We start from the raw sequence: 22,735 nt of genomic DNA, 5'->3' as shown, positions 1-22,735 counted from the left end.
AACTGGAAAGATGTATCAAAACAGTTGGAAATTGTGTCAGCTACGTAGTTTAAGGGGGAACTCTGTGTTTTAGGCTGAAAAGTAAAGTTTTAAATGGCAGCTTATAAAGCCTCAAAAATGATTGAGCTTTGAATTCTGCTGGAATTAGTTTTTAATTTAATTTTTTTTCTTGCTCAGAAAAGAACAAAGAGATCACCAAACATAATAGAGAGATCTAACGTGTATAAGAGTGCTAAAGTAGCTAGAAATAAATTGCATAGGGCAAGCTAAATGTGCAAAACTGTGATAAGGCATGAAAACGTAGAAACTGTTTACTCTGTAAAGTACTACTTTACAGAGTATAGGGTCTGGTTCTGCTTTCTTTTTTCAATGTTGCAAGTAGAATTACATGTGTGGTAATGGAATACATATTTTGAGGAAGGCTCTCATGACCTGTCTGAGCTGGATGTTCACTGACTTCCAATTCAAATGTGTTGACTTTCATAATATTCAGCATTTATACTATGTTTCAAACAGCTGTGCATGTTAAAGTTATTTCTTTTAAAATACCAAACTATATTTGAGTAAAATACAGAAAAGGTATGAGCAGTAGGATATTATCCCCCTCTTCTTTTTTCCCTCTTAACTCCCACTCCCTATACTGTTTTTCTGTCTATGACTGAAGTTTCTGTTAATGTCCTGGTTTAACTAAATCATCAAATGAGTACTTTGCTTTGCACAATGTGTTTTTAAGCTTTGTGATTACTCTTCCTTAATTTGATTTCTGTTAAAGTGCTTTGTTAAATAGGGTGTGAGCTTTTTCAGGACGTTGCCACTTAGCTCAAGGAAGGTAAACACATCTTGAAGGACAAAATAGCTTTTTCCAGTTAAATACGTGATGCTTTCCAAAGGGGCCGCCAGGCTGCCTGTTGCTGCAGACCTCCTGGTTCAGAGGTTTTTGTGCATGTCAGGTGGGTGTTCTCTTAGAGTGCTCCATTTAAACTGGCACCCAGGAACTGTGTGGCATTAGGTGAAAGTTATGGTGGCCACAGGTGGAGTTTGTTGACCCTGTCCTATGCAGACTTTCTTAGGTGTAGATAACCCAGCAGGATTTGCTGTGAGGAAATGAGAATGCTCCGTAGTCTGTTAACAGATGTAATCCCTGTAAATTTAAAGGAGAAGGCCAACAATAAATGAGACCTGTACCCTTTTCAGTAAACTTAGCTGCTCAAAAATAAGAGAACAAGGCTTTAGTATGCTAAGTGTTGGTAAGAACTGTTAATAGGAAGATATTTTTGCATTAATGCTATTGCTGCAGAAATCCTAGGATTGTTTGAATAGACTCTATTGAGGGTAGTCGTGGGGGGAGGCCATGCACAAGCAAATCTCTGGCCCATCCTGCAGGGCAGGGGCTTGTATTTGGCTGAGTTATGTGTTCAGGTTGATTCAGTGAACAGGTGATGGAAAGGCAGGATGATCCTGCATTGTAGGCAAGATCTGTAGGCTTTTTTTTGTGTGTTGAAGTTGGTTACAGCTATGGATGTTCAGTCAGGACTTTCTGTGCTACTAAAGGAGGCAGAGTGTTGTTCTAGTCACTGCTCTTTAGAAATGAGAAACAGTGTTATTCTACTCTAAAATCACTCAGTGCCAGTAGTGTTGTCCTTGGGAGAGAAGGAAGCTTTGGGTATTCCCTTTCACTCCAGAGCTGCATTGCACCAGGCTGCAGAAGGAATAAGGAACTTGATCTGCTCTCTGGAAGAAGCAGAAAGAACTAAAAAATCTGTGAGGAGAGTATTTGAGTTGCACTGGCTCAATAAACATGCCATAGGATGACTTCATCAAAGTGGAATACCTTAAGATGATATGGGTGAGCAGGATACATGTGCCTCCAGAGGCGAGCAGAGACCCCTGAGGGCAAGAGAGAGATCCCTGATTTGGTAGTAGTTTCTTTCTGCTGCTTTTCTGGGAAGTAACATATTGGGGAGCAACGTGCCTCAAGTTCTGGGCTCAGTGGAATCCCTTGTGCTGTGCAGGATTTTACTGGGAGCTGGATGTACCTGCAGGCAGGAACCAGCAGGTGCTCACAGCTGGAAAATAAGGCTTTTGTCACGTTTCAGCTTCTCATGAGCTGAGTTTCTGTAACACAGAGGTGGCTGTCCAAGTTATTCTGCTCTAGATATCTGCAAAAGGTCGATGGAAGCCTTTAAGTGGCTGGAGCAAGATTTTAATCGGCCTCTGTGGTATATATTCTGTCAGTGGGACTCTTGGTGAGTTTAGAAGCATATTTCTGCTGGTTTTACCGCTGCAGGAATTGCTGATTTGCTGTCAGGTTTACTGAACACTGCTTCACTGCCAGCTCCTGCAGGCTGTGTGTGAACACTTAGTCCCGCTGTTCTCGCTCAGCTATATGGCAGAGATTTCTTAGGTTAAACTGTGTGTTCAGTTGCCTCTCTAGAAAACATGCCTTTGTACAGGAGGCACAATTTGGCTTACAGTGGTGCGTAAGCCAAACAAAAAAGTTTGTTTGTTTGCTTGCTTTTTTTTTGGTTCTTGGCAACCTGATAAGAATAGATAAGAAAAGGATCCAGCCCTGACTTTAAGTAAAAACTTTAAGTTTACGGTTTGAACAGTTTGAACTTTTAAACCAAGCAATTCTGATCCAATAATTTGCATTAGCAATAATCTTACCTTTAGAAAAACAGTATTTTAATTTTATTTTTTGTCAAATTTCTTAGGAGATCTTGTGGTATAGTGTCTTTTGCAAGCTGACTTGGTGGGAAAACCTTATGAAATTTTTTCATCCTGAAAAAGAGAAATGAACAACAGTAGTAAACAACTAGTGAATAGTCAAGATTTAAGATTATTTATGAACATAATTTCCTGTAGCTTCTTTTGTAAATTGGCAAATTTCTCTTAAGTTAATGTAGCAGGCAGTACCCTTTGTGTGGGAGAGGGTCAATCATTGGTTTTAAGGGTCTTTCAAGACCTTCCTCTCAAGCATGATCCTTTGTATTTCTGCAGACATGAAATGCAACTCTTGGGTATTTTTTTGGCCATGAAAGTAATTGATTTGCTGAAGTTTACATTATATGGATAATTGCCTATACATATCTGTTGACTCAAAATTCATAGGGAAACAGTAGTAATTTTATGGAGTTAGTTGTGCCTTAGTATACCTGCATCACAGTTATATTTGTTGAAGACAGTTGGATTACTGCAGTTTATTTTCTCACTGTGTTACAACAGATAGAGGAAGGCATGGTTTAATTTGGTTCCTTGTTTTGTGGATTGACAAGTTAGTGTTCTTTCTGAAAGCACCAAATTTCTACGATCAAAGATGTCCACCAAAGTTGATCAGAGTTTGATCTTGATACAGTAAAAGAATGGCAAAGCTCCCATTTGTCCTGTTTGAAGGGTGTTTTGTTACCCAGAAGAATAGTAGACTCTTAAAAGATGGTGGTGCAGGCAGGAATAATGATGAGTAAATAACATCTGATCTGCCAAAGTGAAAAGGAACTGGTCGTAAATTTGGGGATTTTTTTTGTTAAATTGGTACCCGGTGGCATATTAGTTGTTTTTTTTTAAATTTATTTATTCAAAGACAATACAGCTTTGCAGTGTTAGAAAACACAATACAGTGTTGTTTTATTAAATTTCAGCTTTTAGAACTCTTGCAGTAGCTCTTTTGAACAGATTTGTTTAAATTAGCGAAATTGGTGATAACATTGTGGAAGGCTTTTTTTAATGAGATTATTACATTTGTTGCAGAAGTGTTTTCTTAGTGTAGTGTTGAGAAATATTGCTGTGGTGTAAATTACCTTCTCTCCTATCTCTGGAAGATGAGATAGTTTGATTAGTTTGCTTTAGGCCATACAGTTAAAGTAGTCTGTGCAGGATAATATTACAGCTTCAGGAAAAGCTGCTTATAAATAGAATATAGTTTATGGTATTTATTTCTTTATTATTTAAAGCATTACAGTTTTATGTGTCATGTATGTTTGTTTCTTTTGTGATAATCTTTGAGATTGGGCAAAAAACTCAGTTTGCTGTACATGGTAACATGAATATTACATATGTGTAATAAGACTGGTGGGGGGTTTTTTTTGTGTCTTTACCCTAGATATCGAAGCACAAATTCGAGAAATTCAAGGAAAAAAGCCTGCTCTTGATGAAGCACAAGGAGTAGGCCTTGATTCCACAGGATATTATGATCAAGAAATTTATGGTGGCAGTGACAGCAGGTTTGCTGGATACGTCACTTCTATTGCAGCAACTGAATTGGAAGATGTAAGTGATTTTATGTATTTGTTGTTTAGGGCATGCAATCTAAGTATTTGTAGATCAATTTTGAGTAATTTTTAATAGCAGTTGTTTGTAGTAAAACATTTGTTGTCTTTAAAGCCATATTGGACCAAATATGTCTTATCTGGGAAGCTCATAATCATAGAATAGTTTGTGTTGGAAGGGACTTCAAAGATCGTCTAGTTCCAACCCCCCTGCCATGGGCAGGGACACCTTTCACCAGACCAGGTTGCTCAGAGCCCCATCCAACTTGACTTTGAACACTGCCAGGGATGGAACATCCACAGCTTCTCTGGGCAACCTGTTCCAGGGCCTGACCACCCTCCCAGTGAAGTTGGTTTTTTTTTTTCCTAATATCCAGTCTAAACCAGCTCTCTTTCAGTTAGCAGCCATTCCTCCTTGTCCTGTCACTACATGCCTACATCCCTTCAGACACTGCAAGGTCACAGTTAGGTCTTCTCTCAGCTGAACAAACCCAACTCAGCTTTTCCTCATAGGAGAGGTCTCCATCCCTCTAATCAACTTGGTGACCTCCTCTAGACCTGCTCCATCAGGCCCATGTCCTTCCTGTGCTGAGCACCCCAAAGCTGGGTGCAGCACTCCAGGTGGGATCTCACTAGGGGAGAGCAGAGGGGCAGAATCCCCTCCCTCACCTGCTGGCCACGCTGCTTTGGATGCAGCCCAGGACAGGGTTGGCTTTCTGGGCTGCCAGAGCACGTGGCCAGGTCACGTCCAGCCTCTCATCCACCTGCACCTCTGAGTCCTTCTTGGGAAAGCTGCAGTTTTAAGCCTGGCTTGTACTTCATGAATTGCACTTTGAGAGCCTTGTAGGCCCAAGCAAAAGGCAAAAAGTTGTGGCCTGGTACTTAATCAGTGTCAGCCTTGCCTGGAGTTAATTAACTTTGTTCTGTTGTTGCTGCCAAGATTAAAAGTGACAGTAAAAAAATTTTTATAAATCTTTGTCCACCAAACTTTAGTGACTATTCTAAGATTTCTATTTCTACTTAATTTCAAATTTGAGAGCAGTTTTGAGCATTGGCTTTGTCACTGCATTATATTCTCCTTATGTATCCTGCTTGTAAGATTACTTGATGTTAATTTCTAATTTAAACATTTGACCACGTTTTCAGTTGCAGGAGCAGTCAGAAACTGCAGTTCTAGTCGTAAATACATAGGTAACTACATATTATACCAAGTGAATTATATTTTTAAGAGTAAAGAAGATTGTTATGTTCAGTTTAGTACTAGTTGATACGTCATTGGTTTTTTTTTTTTTAGTGTCATCCATAAACTTTTAAGGATTCCTTAATTAAAAATTTCTATTAGTCTAGAACTCACTGAAAAGTCTCCTAGTTTTAAGAGCAGTTTTCCTTTTGGGTTGCTGTAAGTTATGGCATAGAAACTGACTACTAATATGAAGAAATAGATAACAAAAGTCAGTGCCCCTTATTGCCATTACGATTGAGTAAGTATAATAAACTAACATGAATATATCTCTGAATTTTTCACTGTTTCTGAAGCTTTTTTATAGGGTTGTTTACTCAAGCTTTGTTCCATATAGCTGACTTCTAACAGAAATAGCTTGATTATCAGTGCACCAGTTTTCATATGCCAACTAAGGAGCTGTATCAGAAGTGGTAATATGAAATAGAGATGTTTTGTCTAACTAGTGTAGATAAACACAAGCATACTTGATAAAAGGTAGCATATTTCAGAAAACTTGAGCCTTGTAGAGAACAAGACACCTTGGATGGATGTAATAATAAAAGCTATATGAGAAAACTTGCTAAAATTAGGAATAAATGTGTCCATTTCCATCTTTTCTATGGCCACGGTGTGTTCATTTGATGTTAGTTTACCTAAATATAATATCAGCATGACAAATTTTTCATGTCTTTTTACTGCCAGGATGATGATGACTACCCTTCCACCAGTTTGCTTGGGCAGAAGAAGCCAGGGTACCACGCTCCAGTGGCATTGCTTAATGACATACCACAGTCTACTGAACAGGTACGTCTTAACTGAGGGCACAATAAAATGCTGGCTTAGGTGTTAGGGGAAAGAAGTGTTAAAATTTATCCATAGCACACCTTTTCTTTTGGAAATGCAAGATGTATGTAAAGGGCTATGGTTTCTTAATTTTGCTGTAAGCTTGTTACTGCTTCAGCTTGGAATTTCACAGGGTGATAAAAATTGGCACTTGTGCATGTAAAGCCCATATGGGCATATGAACTAAACTGTTGAGGTTTTTTTTTTATTGAAAGTCACATACTTCAGAAATCAAAATAACTAGAAATCTTAATGGCCTTTATACATCTGTTTTTTTGAAGAAAATGTAATCACGTAATTTATATTCCTGGAGTATTTTTCTGTGAAATTCAAAAACGTTTGAAGTGGCATTAAGTCACACTACAGAAAGAAAGGGAAAGGTTGACAGCACAAAATGCTTTTGTAACATGGGAATAAACTCTTAATATAGAAGATTTTTATCAGAAGTGCTTTTATAAGAGGCTGTGTTAAAAAAAGTGAAATTCTGGTTACGGAAGTAAAATTTATGTTAACGTAACCTTTTGACATTATGGAAAGTTGAGATGAAAAATAATCTACGCCTTTTTAGGAATACCTGAAAATGAATGCAGTACCAGACAGATTTCATATTGCTCCTCACGCATATGTGACTAACAGGCTTTTTTTTTGTTGTTTTTAGTATGATCCTTTTGCAGAACACCGTCCTCAAAAGATTGCAGATCGGGAAGATGAGTACAAAAAGCACAGGCGGATGATGATAATTTCCCCTGAGCGTCTTGATCCTTTTGCAGATGGTAATTTATTTTGACTTTTCTATACCCTGTATGGAATTTTTGTCTTTAATTGTCTTTAGCCCTTTGATTTCTGTTGGCATGCTTATAAACTTAGTTTTGTTTTTAAACATCCCCTTTTCATAGAGATTTGGTTGAAAATCTAGATGCCATATACTTCATCTTTATAATACGAGTTTTCTTTCCAGGTAGAAGGACAAGAAAATTGTCAATGAGCCATTGCCATAGAAACACAAAGGGTTAAAGGTTTCTCTTTTCTTTTGTTTTGGGTTGTGCGTTGTACTTTGAACAACTTGTGTATTGAGTGCTCAGATTCATTCAGTACCTTGAAAGTTTTCATTCCAAGTCATAGATTTACAGGGTTACTGCTTTTGAAATGCTAGTTCTCAAATAGAGCACCTTATTCTTACCATCCTATGTAAACCTTAGGTGGTATAGCTAAAAGAAACAAGAGCATATATAAGACTTTGATACTACTAATAGTTCAAGTCTGTTCTGATAATTTTAGAATGCAAGTCAGGAAAAGGGGTGTTAGTGGGTCTGACAGAAATTTTCTTCAGGTGAGTGAGTTTCACATGTGGCAATAAGATGCCTGTTGGCTTAAAATTAGTAGCTATTTTGCAGGTTTTACAATTGAGAATTTCAGCCTGCATGAATTAATAGGGATATTAATTATTTTACTTGCTTAATTGTAATTGATATAAACATGTATTGTCAGAATTCACAGGCCCATACTAACTGTCCTTAATTTCTTTCCTACAGCAGTACTGCTATATGCCAGTCCTGTCTGCATTCTTAAGGGTGCAGTTCAACACATCCTGTGTAGATTATGGTGAAAAAGTATTCCAAAGGAAAGTCCTATCAAAGCTAGTGTCAGAAAGACACAGCCAATTGGGCAGTGATCTTCAGCGTAGAAATGTTTAAGAAGTGTATTTTTTTCCCTAAAGTATAATGCTATACCACTTGTATAGCAAATCCACACATTTTTCTTTAAGAAAAGTGTTTTTCTTGACAAGTCTCATTTCTATAAAGTTGGGCTTCTTTTAAAGTATTTAAAAATTTAATTAATGCAAGATACACAGCATAAAACAACATATGGTGTACAAACCCCATTTCCTGTGAGTATTGTTGTGGTGGTGTATGTACTGTATTGCATTCAGCTCCCAATCACAATTGTACCTTGAGAAAAGAAGAGGGGGAAAGTGTCATCAAATGGTTTTGTGGGGTTTTTTGTTTTGTTTTATTTTTATTTTTTAATGAAGCCCTGTTACAATATGACACTAGAAGGTCTGTGAGACATGTCCAGATTTGTCAAACTTATAAATGGGTCTTTATGATAAAACAGTTTAAACATTACTTAGGTATGCAGTAGTTATTTATAGTCAGATAACAAGTAGGATTTAACAGCTTACACAAGGTAATGTTTTGATTATAAATATCTTTCCAAAGTGTTACTAATGGTAAAGAGATAATTTTCTAGGCTTCTATTCTGCTGCTTGAAGTCAGAACTGCTGATGGAGACAAAGGCACGAAAGTGTACGTATTCCGGATTAGCAACCCAGGAACCCATCACTTCTGAAGACTCTTAACTGTGTTGTCATTTTATCATTTTTATCGGCTTTAAAATATTTGTTTGAAACTGCAGTAGTTATGTTTGTGTTCAAACAGGTTAAATTGATCAGCAAACTGAATAAACGTAAGATACATGTAATTTTTAAAATTTTCGATCAAAAAGTAAAATTAAATGATCATGGAATAATATAATACTAGAGCAGGACAGTAGAAGTCAATAGTTTCTGCTTATCCTGTACTCATTGTGCTCCATTCCTGTTGCTGTTCTCTTCCACAGGAGGGAAGACTCCAGATCCTAAAATGAATGCCAGAACATACATGGATGTTATGCGTGAACAGCATTTAACAAAAGAAGAGGTGTGTTTGGGGGAGGGTTTTCCACTTGAACTGAGTTTCAATTTACAGCCTTCGAAAGCATGTTAAGAGAGTGGGAAGATAAATTCTGTTGACTTTAAAGTCCTTTTCCTTGGAAAATCCTGTTCTTCACATATTGAAAGTCAATAGAATTTAAAGATGAAAGTTTTGGAAAACATCCGTTCTACATAATAACTAAGTAATGCAGAGAGAAATATACTGAAACTATTTTCATCTGGATTTTTTTATAGCACTTGGGGTTTGTTGTTTATTTTCTTACAGAGGATGAGAGACAAATTCTTAACAGTGACTGAGAAGTATTCAGTGTCAGATGTTTGGTTTTGTGAGCTCTGTGTAAAGAGAATCCAGGGAGGTTTTAAAAGGCTTTTGTTAAAGTACTTACAACAGATATTGCAGTACTAAGATATGATATAAGGTTGACATTTGATTTGAAATATTGAGAAAAAAGAAAAGGAAAAAAAAAGGCAAAGTAGATGCTTTACTCATGACTCTTAAAAATTCATTTTGGTTTGTAAAAAGATATTGGTAATAAATCAGATTTCTTGTGTAAAACCTACAGTGCCATCTTGTTAATTGGAGCAAGACCTTGTAGTTCCAGTGACTTCTGACATTGATTTATACTTGTCTTACCCTAATTTAGGATTTAGTTTGTAGTTTTGACAGTCTTACTGCTTATGGATCCATTGATAAGTGCAGAACAGTCTGGGTTAGTGTGCTGTTTCACCAGTATCATCACAGAATTTTAGAGAGGAATCCCAGGGCTTTATGTCACGGGATATAGCTCGCATGAACATATTTTCTAAGTCATCCACCTTTAATTTACTGAGGTAGAAGTTGTTTGAAACAGATGGGTAATGATTTTAAGGCATACATATGGGTGACAAAAACTGATAGCTTTCAGAATTCTCCATGCGCTTGCATTTGCTGTAAGAATGACTTTTATAGAAAAATCAAATCAATCAGTTCAGCCCCTCTAAACACATACCTGCTCTGTCAATACAGAATAATTTGAAAAAAAAGTGACCTTGAAATGAAAGCAGTAGCTAATTGCATGTTATTTGAGCAAAACCTCAAAAAACAGCGTAAAAAGATATGGTAGAGGTGAAAAAACTCTTAAAGGTATAATCTGAAGAGACCTTCTTGAGAAATATGTTTCTTATGTTTGTATTTTTGTGCTTTTGAATAGAGGGAAATTAGGCAACAACTAGCTGAAAAAGCTAAAGCTGGAGAGCTTAAAGTCGTCAATGGAGCTGCATCTCAGCCACCTTCAAAACGCAAACGGCGTTGGGATCAGACAGCTGATCAGACTCCTGGTGCTACACCTAAAAAATTGTCCAGTTGGGATCAAGCAGAGGTAATAATCCTAGTGCTCATCAGCTATCTAAAAAGACGTTATTAATGCTAATCCTCTTGAATGTCAGAAGTTTCTTACTCTATTTAAAAAGAGCAACTAGCAGCCTTTTACTGTATAGTGTGAGTGATACTGATACTGCTGGTCTTGTCTTGTGTAGACTCCTGGACATACACCATCTCTGCGATGGGATGAGACTCCAGGCCGTGCAAAGGGTAGTGAAACTCCTGGTGCCACCCCAGGCTCGAAAATATGGGATCCAACTCCCAGTCATACACCAGCAGGAGCAGCAACACCTGGCCGGGACACACCTGGTCATGCAACACCAGGCCATGGAGGTGCCACTTCCAGTGCGCGTAAAAATCGATGGGATGAAACGCCAAAAACAGAAAGAGGTATTGATGGCAAACGGGAACGTGCATAATAAGTTTTGAATGGTTAATTGTACTGGATTTTTTCACTTTAAGTTAACAATGGGTTCAGAAGTCAGGCAAGAAGTAATTGTGCTCTGACATCTAGTGGTTGAAGTGGGATGTTGTTCTTGTCGGAGTTGGTAGCGTTGAGTTCTGCCCGTGAGCTTCACTCACACCTGTGAAAGTATCTCAGCTCAAAAATTGAATCAAAGTTTGGTGGTGTATCTACTGACTGCTGGAGGGTGGGATTTTCATGTGTAGAGGACATAGTAAGGGACCTCACGTTGAATTGCTTTGCATAATACATTTGTGTGTGTTGGTTCTGAATGGTTTAATTCTTTTGAAGAGGTTTTCATTAAAACAAGTTTTGGAAGCATTTTCTCACCTGCCTTACTTGAATTTGGCTCTTGTGTCAGAACAGTGGAAAATTGTTGCCTAATGCTTTTATCGAGGGAGTACATGGAGTAATTTGTTCAGTTTCTACAATACCTGATTAATTCTGGTTTTTTTAGAATATTATCTTTTTATGCTAAGAGTCAGCAAGAAGATGACACATTTTTTTCATAAAAGGAAATTCTCTGTTGCATGTTTTTAGTGTAATGGTTGTATTTTTTTCAGTATTCACCAAAGTAGTCTTTACTTTTTTGTGTACTCTTTGTTTATTTGATATTTTTTAATTTGTATAGAAATGAGGACAAGACACTGAAAATGAGTCTGGATATTGATCCTATAGTTGGAATATGTACTGTTCAGCTTTCTGCAAAAATTGTTTTGTTTTTCCTTAGATACCCCGGGCCATGGCAGTGGATGGGCTGAGACACCTCGTACAGACAGAGGGGGTGACTCCATTGGTGAGACACCAACCCCAGGAGCAAGTAAAAGAAAATCCCGATGGGATGAAACGCCTGCGAGCCAGATGGGTGGCAGCACTCCTGTTCTGACACCTGGCAAAACACCCATTGGGACACCAGCTATGAACATGGCAACACCTACACCAGGTAAGCTCAGTCCCTTGGCTATGGCTTCACTTTGTTTTGTGGGTATGAGGATCTACCTTTCTACTGTATCTTGAAATAGACTGCTGGCTAACATGCTCTCTTGCCTGTATGAAAGCATTCAGTATGTGCTCAGTTTACTCTTTTCAATGTCCACAGCAACTCGGTTCTGGAGGGGAATTGAGACTTAAGTTACATATCTGTTGCTGCTCAGTTTAGTTGGTTAAAAATTGATAAAAGGCTCTCTGAAAGTCTGATATCTTACTGCAGATTTCAGGTGCTATGGAAACACGAGAGCACTTAAAAGCTAAATTAACAAGTAATCTCCTTCTGCATACAGAAGATTTTTTTAAAAAAATACCTTTTTTTTTTTTTTAAAATTTGAATACAGGTCATATCATGAGCATGACTCCTGAACAGCTGCAGGCTTGGCGTTGGGAAAGGGAAATTGATGAGAGAAACAGACCACTTTCAGATGAGGAATTGGATGCTATGTTTCCAGAAGGATATAAGGTAATTCATCTGGATTAAATACAGCAGACCATAATGGGGTTTTTTCTTGCCAGGGATTGCTGATTTTTTTTTTTTTTTTCCCCTCCCCACAAGTAGAACGTTTCATATTAACTATTGATTATTGATAGTAGATGCTTGTTTGATTTGGTTGCTGATTTTATTGTAAATCAGGGAAGATCTAAAGGTGATCTGAAAGGCGGGTGGTTGTGCCGCTTGTCTGTGTTGGGAATGCCTGTCAGGGCCAGAAATGAGCTCTGAATGGACTGATAAAAATATTAAGTCCAGGTGTAGAAAACATAGAGGAGAGTAAGAAGCAAGTTACTCTGTTGATGCAGAATTCGAAGTGCTTCTTTAATACTTGGAGACTTCACATTTTATTATCCAAACTCTCAACAGTGGAAATGAGCTTTCTTCTGGAATATTGTCAATACAGGATAGCGCAAATAAAAACTGTCACAGTGAATTTGTATTGGTGTGAACATGGGATCTGATGTAGGCAATAACACTTCTACAAATCCCTAAACAAATAAAATGAAAGCTAGAACTCGAGCCATATTTTGTATTTGATGCCTTCCTCTTTTTATGTCGGTTGCATTAAATTCAATTTTGTTCTTTCTCCTGTAGGTTCTTCCGCCACCGGCTGGTTACGTTCCCATTCGCACTCCAGCTCGGAAACTTACAGCAACTCCAACACCTTTGGGAGGGATGACTGGATTCCACATGCAGACAGAAGACCGGACTATGAAGAGCGTTAATGACCAGCCATCTGGAAATCTGCCATTCCTAAAGCCGGATGATATCCAGTACTTTGATAAACTGCTGGTAAATGAGGTTTCACTCATGCTGATGTAGCTTTCCTGTTTTCTTTTGAATATGTAACAATGCCCTTTTATTTGTCTGGATTTATTTGTAGGTTGATGTTGATGAATCAACTCTGAGTCCTGAGGAACAGAAGGAGAGAAAAATAATGAAATTACTTCTGAAAATAAAGAATGGCACACCTCCCATGCGAAAGGTAAGATGAATTGTCAGGTGCATTTATGTAATTGTTTTTCAAAAATTGGCATTTGTTTTTAGGTTTAGCTTCAGTTGTCCATGGGATTCTCTCTAAGATAATCTTCTAAACTTTGATATCTATTGTGGTTTAACACCAACTGGCAACTAAGCCCCACACAGCTGCTTGCCTCCCCCCACCTCACACCCCATGGGATGGAGGAGAGAATCAGAAGAGTAATAGTGAGAAGGCTTGTGGGTTGAGATGAGAACAATTTAATAATAATAATAATAACAACAACAATAATAATATTAATAAAGGAAAATAACAAAAAAAAGACAGAAATAAACCCCAAGAAAACAAGTGATGCAACTGGAAAACAGTTGTTTATCACCAGCTGATGCCCAGTCAGTCCCTGAGCAGTGGTCCTTGGCCAGCTTTCTCCCTGGTTTATACGCTGAGCATGATGCCATATGGTGTGGAATATCCCTGTGGTCAGTTGAGGTCAGCTGTCCTGGCTGTGTCCTCTCCCAGTATCCTGTGCCCCTCGGCCGCCTCGCTGGTGGAGTGGGATGAGGAACAGAAAAGTCCTTGACTGTGTGTAAGCCCTGCTCAGCAATAATTAAACATCCTGTGTTATCAGCACTGTTTGCAGCACAAATCCAAACCACAGCCTCATCCTGTGAGCCTCATCCTCAGCAACTGTGAGGAGAATTAACTCTGTCCCAGCCAAAACAGCACATCTGTTTAGTGCTTTCTTCCTCTTCTGTATCTCTGTAGCTTTTTGTTTGTCATTCAATGTAGTTTAGTATTGCTGCTCTTTCTGCAGTAATTTCAGTCACTAAATGTTTTATGGCTTGAATAATTTTATTTTACTATTTTAAGAGATTAGATCTATAGTTCTTTTTGCTGACAGGGCTTTGTAATTTTCTGGATTTTACTTCCTGCACTTAAATTAGCAGTGTAGCTCTTAGTTAAGTTTTGGCCTTAAACATTAGGTAACACAGTAGCAGTCTTTTCTGCACGGGTTTGCTCTGAATTTACAAAAGCACCAAGCTGCCTAGGTGCAAGTAAGTGCTGTGAAGCTGATTTTTAGATGGAGACAATATTAGACCAGAAGCATGCTTTTCTTTAAAATTGAACACCTAGGAGCTAACCACACAGTGTTTATCATCACACATTTGTGTTTAAACAGATCAGCATAAATTCGTTTGAAGTAGAGTTTTGCCCTAATAGGGGTAAGTATTTTGAAGCCTGTGGTTACAGTCAGTTATATTTTAACTTGGTTAGTATCTGTTTTGTAATTGTTCACTGTTGTTTCCTTAGTTTTAACCAGTGGGCTTTTTGGTTTTGTTTAGGCTGCGTTGCGACAAATCACTGATAAAGCTCGGGAATTTGGAGCAGGGCCGCTGTTCAATCAGATTCTGCCTCTGCTGATGTCACCAACACTTGAAGATCAGGAGCGTCACTTACTTGTCAAAGTCATCGACAGAATTCTTTACAAACTGGATGACTTGGTCCGACCATATGTACACAAGGTCTGCTGCAGTTTAGTATTTCATCTCTGATTTACCTTTTCTGCACTTTGTGTGCGTGTTGGAAGAGGATGATACCATGTTTTTTTTAACATAATTGGCTTTCATATTTCTTAAGCCAAACTTTAAGTTTTTATAGTGTGATTGAAGTGTGGGCTTTTTAGTATTATGGCATGATGTAAATATATATATATCATGTATCATATTGGAGGTGGGAAGGGAATCTTACCTGATCTAGGTAGTATCACTGGACCAGGTCCTTTAGAGACAAAAAGCTGTAAAAACAACATAGATTTATTCTTTTTCTGATCATAATAAAATTTTAAGCTTGGATCCATAGAATCATCTTTGTTTCATGGACTCTAGTAGGACCAGAAATACTATTAAAAGTTTTAACGAAGGGCAATATTAATTTGTTCATTTTTTTAGATCCTTGTCGTCATTGAACCACTGCTGATTGATGAAGACTACTATGCTAGAGTGGAAGGCAGAGAAATTATTTCAAACTTGGCTAAGGTAAAATTCCATCCTTCATCAGAGCACTGAGTTAGCTTACATATATAGCTGCATGTTTATAGGTGTGGCAGAAGAATTAACTGTGCTGTTCATAAATCCAGTTGGCATGTTTCCTGTTTTTTCCTTCAGGCTGCTGGTTTGGCAACAATGATCTCCACAATGCGACCTGATATTGATAACATGGATGAATATGTCCGAAATACAACAGCTCGGGCCTTTGCTGTCGTTGCCTCTGCTCTGGGCATTCCTTCTCTGTTACCCTTCTTGAAAGCTGTCTGTAAAAGCAAAAAATCCTGGCAGGCTAGGCACACTGGCATCAAGATTGTGCAGCAGATTGCTATTCTTATGGGTTGTGCTATCTTGCCTCATCTCAGGAGCTTGGTTGAAATTATTGAACATGGTAAGTTCTGCTTTTCCAGGCCAAATTTTTTGTACTCACTTCACATCTGGAAATTTTTTCATACCCTCAGTAAGGCACAGTTACAATAAGGTGCTGGTTTTGTTTTTCTTCTGACACTGAGAAGCATTTCAGCTGACTCTGAAAGAGGAATAGTGGTTCAGTATTCCTGAAAATAAATAAATCCCTTTTACACTGCCCCTCTGGTTTTGCTGTTTTGAACTTAAGACACGACAAGCACAAGAAGTGCTACTAAACACTCCTCTTTTGCAGGGCTGGTGGATGAGCAGCAGAAAGTTCGCACCATCAGTGCTTTGGCCATTGCTGCTCTGGCTGAGGCAGCTACACCCTACGGTATTGAGTCATTTGATTCTGTTCTGAAGCCTTTGTGGAAGGGTATTCGTCAACACAGAGGAAAGGTATATCTAAAACACTTTCTGTAGTTTGAACTGAAATGGATGTGTACCCTCTGTAACTAATTAGAGACGTATTTCTGCCTTTAAATAGGGTTTGGCTGCCTTTTTGAAGGCTATTGGTTACCTGATTCCACTCATGGATGCCGAGTATGCAAACTATTATACCAGAGAAGTCATGCTAATCCTTATCAGAGAGTTCCAGTCTCCTGATGAAGAGATGAAAAAAATTGTGTTGAAGGTATGTCAGAATGATTGTTTAGCATTGATATTGATTATGTGCGTATTTCCTTTTCTTAAAAATAAACAAAAACCCCCAAACCAACCAAATAAAAAACCTCCAGCCTAAAACCCACACCCTACAGAATTAAAATTGTTGGATTTTTGTTTCCTGCCAGGTGGTAAAGCAGTGTTGTGGTACAGATGGTGTTGAAGCAAACTACATTAAAACAGAAATCTTGCCACCTTTTTTCAAACACTTCTGGCAGCACAGAATGGCATTGGACAGAAGGAATTACAGACAGGTATTTTAGTGTGTTGTGGTTTGGTTTTTTTTTTTTTGTTTGTTTGTTTGTTTGTTTTTAGTTGGAAAATTATTTACAGTAGAATAAAAATCATATTAGAATGTTCATTCAGGCTAGATGCTTAATTTTGTCTGTGTCCTGAAACTGATTTTTGTTTGTACTAGTGATTTGGAAGTTGTGTAGCTAAGAAGGCTCTCAGGCTCTTAGGAGTTTATCAAGACATTTTACATCTGTATATATGAGTCTACCTCAGTTGTACAATGGGGTAGGTTGCTCCATTTGTGTTAAAAACATTGAATGATTTCTAAAGGTAAAAACAGTTGTTTGTAGTGGACTTAACATTCATGATGCTGTTTCTCTTCAGGCAAGAGAAATTATTTTCAAGATGGAGAGAGTAGATTTTTAACAATGCTTGCTTACCTAACATTTGTGTATTTCAGTTGGTTGATACAACTGTGGAACTGGCAAACAAAGTGGGAGCAGCAGAAATTATTTCTAGGATTGTGGATGATCTGAAAGATGAGGCTGAGCAGTACAGAAAAATGGTCATGGAAACAATTGAGAAGATAATGGGAAATCTGGGGGCAGCAGACATCGATCATAAACTGGAAGAACAACTTATTGATGGTATCTTGTACGCCTTTCAGGAACAGACAACAGAGGTATGGCCAAGGGTGTTCAGTGTGTGGTTTACTTCAGTTGTAAGCCATTTCACTGTTAGCAATACAGAAATGTATGCTTCTAAGGTAGATTTTTTTTTTTTTTTAGAATCACTTTTTAGATGTCACTGCTGTAATCAATGAAATCCAGAAGCAATCTCTGGAGTGTTAGCATTTTAATGGCAGTTTTAGATGGTGTCAACTTTAGTTCAAATGTAGTGTTGCTGTCGGTCTGATTTTCCTTTGTTTTTACACTCAGGATTCTGTGATGCTGAATGGTTTTGGCACAGTGGTTAATGCTCTTGGCAAAAGAGTTAAACCCTACTTGCCACAGATCTGTGGTACAGTTTTGTGGCGTTTGAACAACAAATCAGCTAAAGTCAGGCAGCAGGCTGCTGACCTCATCTCTCGTACTGCAGTGGTCATGAAGACTTGTCAAGAGGTATTGTATGGACTTCTACCAAATTTGCTCTAGCTTGTCATAGTAATGAGAGGGGAGAGAATTAACTTCTAAATCTTTTTACTTGGTTGCAGGAAAAACTGATGGGACACTTGGGCGTTGTTTTGTATGAGTACCTGGGTGAAGAATATCCTGAAGTACTGGGCAGCATTCTCGGAGCACTTAAGGCTATTGTGAACGTTATAGGTATGTTTTTGTGTTCATTACATGGCTGTTCAAGAGAAAAATGAACAGGCATTATAAAACTAAATGTGCCTCTTGGAATTCAACAGGTATGCACAAGATGACGCCACCCATCAAAGACCTGCTGCCACGTCTCACACCTATTTTGAAGAACAGACATGAGAAAGTGCAGGAAAATTGTATTGATCTCGTTGGGCGCATTGCAGACAGGTAAGTTAAGTAACGAGGAAATACCTGACCCTCTGTGTGGGCAATTATTGCAGCAAAAGCTCCAGTTGAGTACTGGATTTGGCATCTGGATATTCTCATATCTCTTGATATCTCTGAAGTTCTATGTAGAGCTTGAGATGGGATATTTAGCAGGTGGTCTGTTGAACATATTGTAATTATATTATTTTTAAAGCACTTTATAAGAATTATGTTGTCCACTTATGCAGACTTAGAATGCACACAATATAATGAGTTTTGAGTACACCTTTGACTGGGGAAAGTCTAATATTAACAGATACCTAATTAAGGAAATGGTTAAGCAGTATCCCTCTGTTGACAGCAAATGAATAGGTGCTGCAGTTTGTGTGGTTTTATTTAAAAAATTCTGACATCACTGAAGAGATAACTCACTTTATTCACTTTCAGAGGTGCAGAGTATGTTTCTGCAAGAGAATGGATGAGGATCTGCTTTGAACTGCTTGAATTACTAAAAGCTCACAAGAAAGCTATCAGAAGAGCCACAGTGAACACCTTTGGTTATATTGCAAAAGCTATTGGGTAAGTTGGTTTAACATTTACCCACTTCTACACACAGTTACCAAACGTAGTGATGACTGACAGTTTTCTCCTGAGAAATAATCAAACTTCTCTACATTTTAGATGTGCAGACTTGATTTTACTCATTTTGTAGAGGAATACAGCCACCTATTCTTCATTATCATAGGATACTGCACTTCTGAACACAATGGGTAGACTAGCAAGGTTCAAGTACAATTTGGTAGTAAAAGCTATTTGTCCCATGAATTTTTGATACTGTGATATGCATTCAGAGCCTCTTTGTATTATTTCATAAACTCTTCTTTAAATAATCTTTCTTATTTTGTTTTTCTTCCTAAATTAATACTTCTATTTGCAAAGGATTTTTTGCCTCTAAGGTGATACTGCAAGTCAGCAAATTGTAGAATGAAGCACAGTTTCCATCTTTATGCATATACTTTAAGTGACATATTACTTAATGCACATACAGCAAGCAACCAAGGAGTGCTGTAACTACACTACCTCTGCAGACATAACCTGTCTCTGTCAGTGTGTACAGTTTTATACAAGTTTGTAATCACCTGTGGGATCAGAGTAATAGTGGGGATGCTGTGCTACCCTCCAGGGTTTACACAAAGTAGAACAGAAGGCAAAGAAAAATCTAAGTAGAGAAAGAAAAATATGTTGGTTATGAAAATAAATTGCTTCAGCTGTTTGAATTTAGTGGTTTATGTTGTTTCCCAGTTCTCTAAACATTTTTTAAGGGCTAAGCCATGCTTCTCTGCCACTTGCAGTTTGAAACTCAACCTACTTGATCCAAATCCTCCCTGAATCTATTGACATGGATGCCCATGTTATCTCTTTCAGACCTCACGATGTGCTGGCAACACTGCTAAATAACCTGAAAGTACAGGAAAGGCAGAACAGAGTATGTACTACAGTAGCAATTGCTATTGTGGCTGAAACATGCTCACCTTTCACAGTGCTGCCTGCACTCATGAATGAATACAGAGTTCCAGAACTGAATGTCCAGAATGGTGTGTTAAAATCTCTTTCTTTCCTGTTTGAATACATTGGAGAGATGGGAAAAGATTACATTTATGCTGTTACGCCATTGCTTGAAGATGCTTTAATGGACAGGTGAGTACACTTCCTCTATAGTACTTAGACATAATCATATTATAAGTATGTAGCTGGTTCTTAACGGTAGCAAATATACATATTATCCTTGTTTGCTTAGGGTTTTAAGTAACCAGCATGATTTGCAAGCTGTCTTTTGCAAATAATTCACATTATATGCTCCAATTTTATTAATATTTTGAAAATTAAAATGACACAAGTGTCTTAAGTCAAGATTTCTTACATTAAAACTGCTTTTGATAATTTATGTTGTTGGAGATTCTGCTGTGGAATTAGTGTGGATTAATTTGTCAGAAAATTCTCCATCTTTTTTCACTTCACTGATTTTTGATACTCTGCCTCTTGCAGAGTTAAGTGGGGAATAAAGGTGTTATTAGTGCCTTTTAAAAAGTGTTATTGAAAAGAAATGCTGTGCTTGTCCAACCATGTTGCTTCTAAGTATAGTTTGTTAATAGACCATTGTTCTCTTTGCAGGGATCTTGTGCACAGACAAACAGCCAGTGCTGTGGTGCAGCACATGTCTCTTGGTGTTTATGGCTTCGGCTGTGAAGATTCTCTTAATCATTTGTTAAATTATGTGTGGCCCAACGTGTTTGAAACCTCTCCTCACGTCATTCAGGCAGTCATGGGGGCTCTGGAGGGCCTCAGAGTTGCTATTGGTCCCTGCAGAATGTTGCAGTACTGTTTACAGGTATGTTCCTGTGTGTGCTGGGATAGCAGAGACAGCACTTGACTTTTTTAGCTCCTGGAAAGTCCTTGCCTGACAACTGAAGATGATTTCCAGCAAAGAAATACTGTGGCTTTTTGTCTCTTTAAAGTTTTCTTTAAACGTGGCATTCTGTACTAAGGATGTGAATAACTGAAACATGCAATAAGCAGAGATTTTGTTATAGTGAGATAGCTGATTACGTTGCAGAACTTGTGTGGAACTAGCAGATGACCTAGAATATAAATTGACTAAAATAGCCTGGCACTTTAGGTTTGTAAATTGGAAGCATCTTACAAATTTTGAGTACGTGAACTAATGACCGGGGAATAAATGAGTCATGTAAGGGATTAAGAGAACAAGTAACCAGTGAGATAAATAAACAAATTAACATATTGGCTTAATTTTGAGTCAGTACGATTTGTTGTTAGCCATGAAAAACGGTAAGACATTTAAAACTCTTAAGAGTGAAGCCCTAGAAAACAGTACTTTGATTAGAATTTATACTGTTAGATCGATACACATTTACAGAAGATGAACTGACTGGTATGTGCTGGTAAAATCTGAAGGCTCCTTTTCTGTGTCACTGCATGTAACAGTTGTTGCTGTGTTGGCTGCAGAACCTAAATTCGCCTGACAGATGGGGAGCAAGGATTAATGTAATGCAGATCAATGTAGAGAAGGTGTGACAGCATTTTATTAGTTACATGCAGATAAGGAATTTAAGAGTGGGGACCTTAGCATAAAGATTCTGACATCAGTAGGAAGGTGAAAAAAGTCTCTTGCAGTGTATGTTTTTGCAAGTACTACTTGAATGTCCCATTATATAGAACTGTCCTTTTCCTGGAGCTTTTGCATTCTGCCAGTTTATTAAGTGCTTCTTTTGCAACGCTTGATTAAAGTCAATGAAAGATATTGGCACCTTTTAAGCTTTTAATAAATTTTGTTCCGTTCTGTTTTCTAGGGTTTGTTTCACCCTGCCAGAAAAGTCAGAGACGTTTATTGGAAGATCTACAATTCGATCTACATCGGCTCGCAGGATGCTCTGATAGCACATTATCCAAGGATCTATAATGATGAAAAGAACACCTATATTCGTTATGAACTTGATTACATCTTATAATCTTCTTGTTCAGTTGTTTGTGTTTAATGCACAGCTGTTGTTCAATTAAGTGCTTCAGATTTGACGATGTAAAATTTTAAAATTTGGAGATCAGCGTAGGGCTGGTCAGAGGCAGAGCTAGGTATCCAGTAGCATGATTTTTTTAAATATGTCCTTGTTTTTTGATGTTAAACAGTTAAAGCCAGTAGTGACCAACAAAACAGTGATTACAATGTACTGGAGGGATTTCGTTTTGGATCCATCTTTCTGAAGTTTTAGATTTCATTCCTTGTGTTTAAAGGGGAAGTTTATTTGAGAAATAAACATTTGTGTATAAAAACTAATTTGTGTGTGGTTTTTGGACAGAGGGGCTTGTAAAATGAGGCCCTTTGGATTAAGTATTTGTTCATGTAATAAATAGGTGGTATAAAACATTTTAACCCTTTTTGTCATCCACTAGCTTTTGAATAAATAAGAAAAATGTACCAACTGTAGTTAACGTGTGTCTCTTTGTCATGCAGTAATGTGGCTGTAGCCTGGCTGATGGCTGTAGTAGTAGCAGTTTATTCTCATGGAAAAAGTAGTGTTTAATTTCTTGTTGATGCTGCTTCATCTGCAGTATGAAGGTGGGCATGGATTAGCTTGGTAAATTTTCAGAAGTTAAGCAGTTTTATTGTAAATGGTATGTGTTAAATCAGTTGTGGAAATTAAGCGTATTGATCACATTCTGTGTTTTTTAGCATTCATGGCTGTGTGAAATGCCAAATAATATTTATAAGTTGTGTCCCTTGCACCTTAGATGAGGCAGTTTCTAAGAAAAGCATTCTATTTTCTTTTGCTTTTTGCCTTCTGTGCACGTACTACAAAGGAAGAGGTTTTGATACGTGACAGTAAAGCACATACAACACGAGGTTAAATCATTCTGGTAGTAGTTATATTATCACATGTTTGTAAGGTAACAGAAGGTAGTAGTTGCCTATCAGGTGTGGTGTTCTGTGAGTCCTTCATTCAAGCTGAGTGATTGATTTCCATCTTATCAA

At 37.8% G+C, this 22,735-nt stretch overlaps 1 protein-coding gene across 4 annotated transcripts in view; it reads left to right on the top strand.

Annotated features, from left to right (window-relative positions):
* The window catches only part of SF3B1 (splicing factor 3b subunit 1), a 23,965-nt gene extending 1,776 nt beyond the window's left edge, over positions 1–22,189 (top strand). Inside the window, exons 2-25 of one of the 4 annotated variants that reach the window (XM_017837499.1) lie at positions 4,100–4,266; positions 6,190–6,291; positions 6,989–7,103; positions 8,950–9,029; positions 10,234–10,401; positions 10,559–10,793; positions 11,597–11,809; positions 12,198–12,319; positions 12,944–13,141; positions 13,233–13,334; positions 14,672–14,851; positions 15,278–15,364; positions 15,494–15,764; positions 16,035–16,180; positions 16,269–16,415; positions 16,573–16,698; positions 17,139–17,360; positions 17,617–17,799; positions 17,892–18,003; positions 18,090–18,210; positions 18,637–18,768; positions 19,615–19,887; positions 20,362–20,578; positions 21,558–22,189. In XM_017837499.1, the coding sequence (XP_017692988.1) occupies positions 4,100–4,266; positions 6,190–6,291; positions 6,989–7,103; positions 8,950–9,029; positions 10,234–10,401; positions 10,559–10,793; positions 11,597–11,809; positions 12,198–12,319; positions 12,944–13,141; positions 13,233–13,334; positions 14,672–14,851; positions 15,278–15,364; positions 15,494–15,764; positions 16,035–16,180; positions 16,269–16,415; positions 16,573–16,698; positions 17,139–17,360; positions 17,617–17,799; positions 17,892–18,003; positions 18,090–18,210; positions 18,637–18,768; positions 19,615–19,887; positions 20,362–20,578; positions 21,558–21,716 (3,878 nt within the window). In that variant the 3' untranslated portion in view covers positions 21,717–22,189. The other 3 variants (XM_017837508.1, XR_001878438.1, XR_001878437.1) reach the window with 3 other exon arrangements.
* The last annotated feature ends 546 nt before the right edge of the window (positions 22,190–22,735 follow it).

This window comes from Lepidothrix coronata, unplaced genomic scaffold (genome assembly GCF_001604755.1).
Source record: "Lepidothrix coronata isolate B3197 unplaced genomic scaffold, Lepidothrix_coronata-1.0 Scaffold7, whole genome shotgun sequence".
Classification (NCBI taxonomy): Eukaryota; Metazoa; Chordata; class Aves; order Passeriformes; family Pipridae; genus Lepidothrix; species Lepidothrix coronata.
The sequence above is the reverse complement of the archived record's forward strand: the minus strand, read 5'-3'. Positions and strand labels throughout refer to the sequence as shown.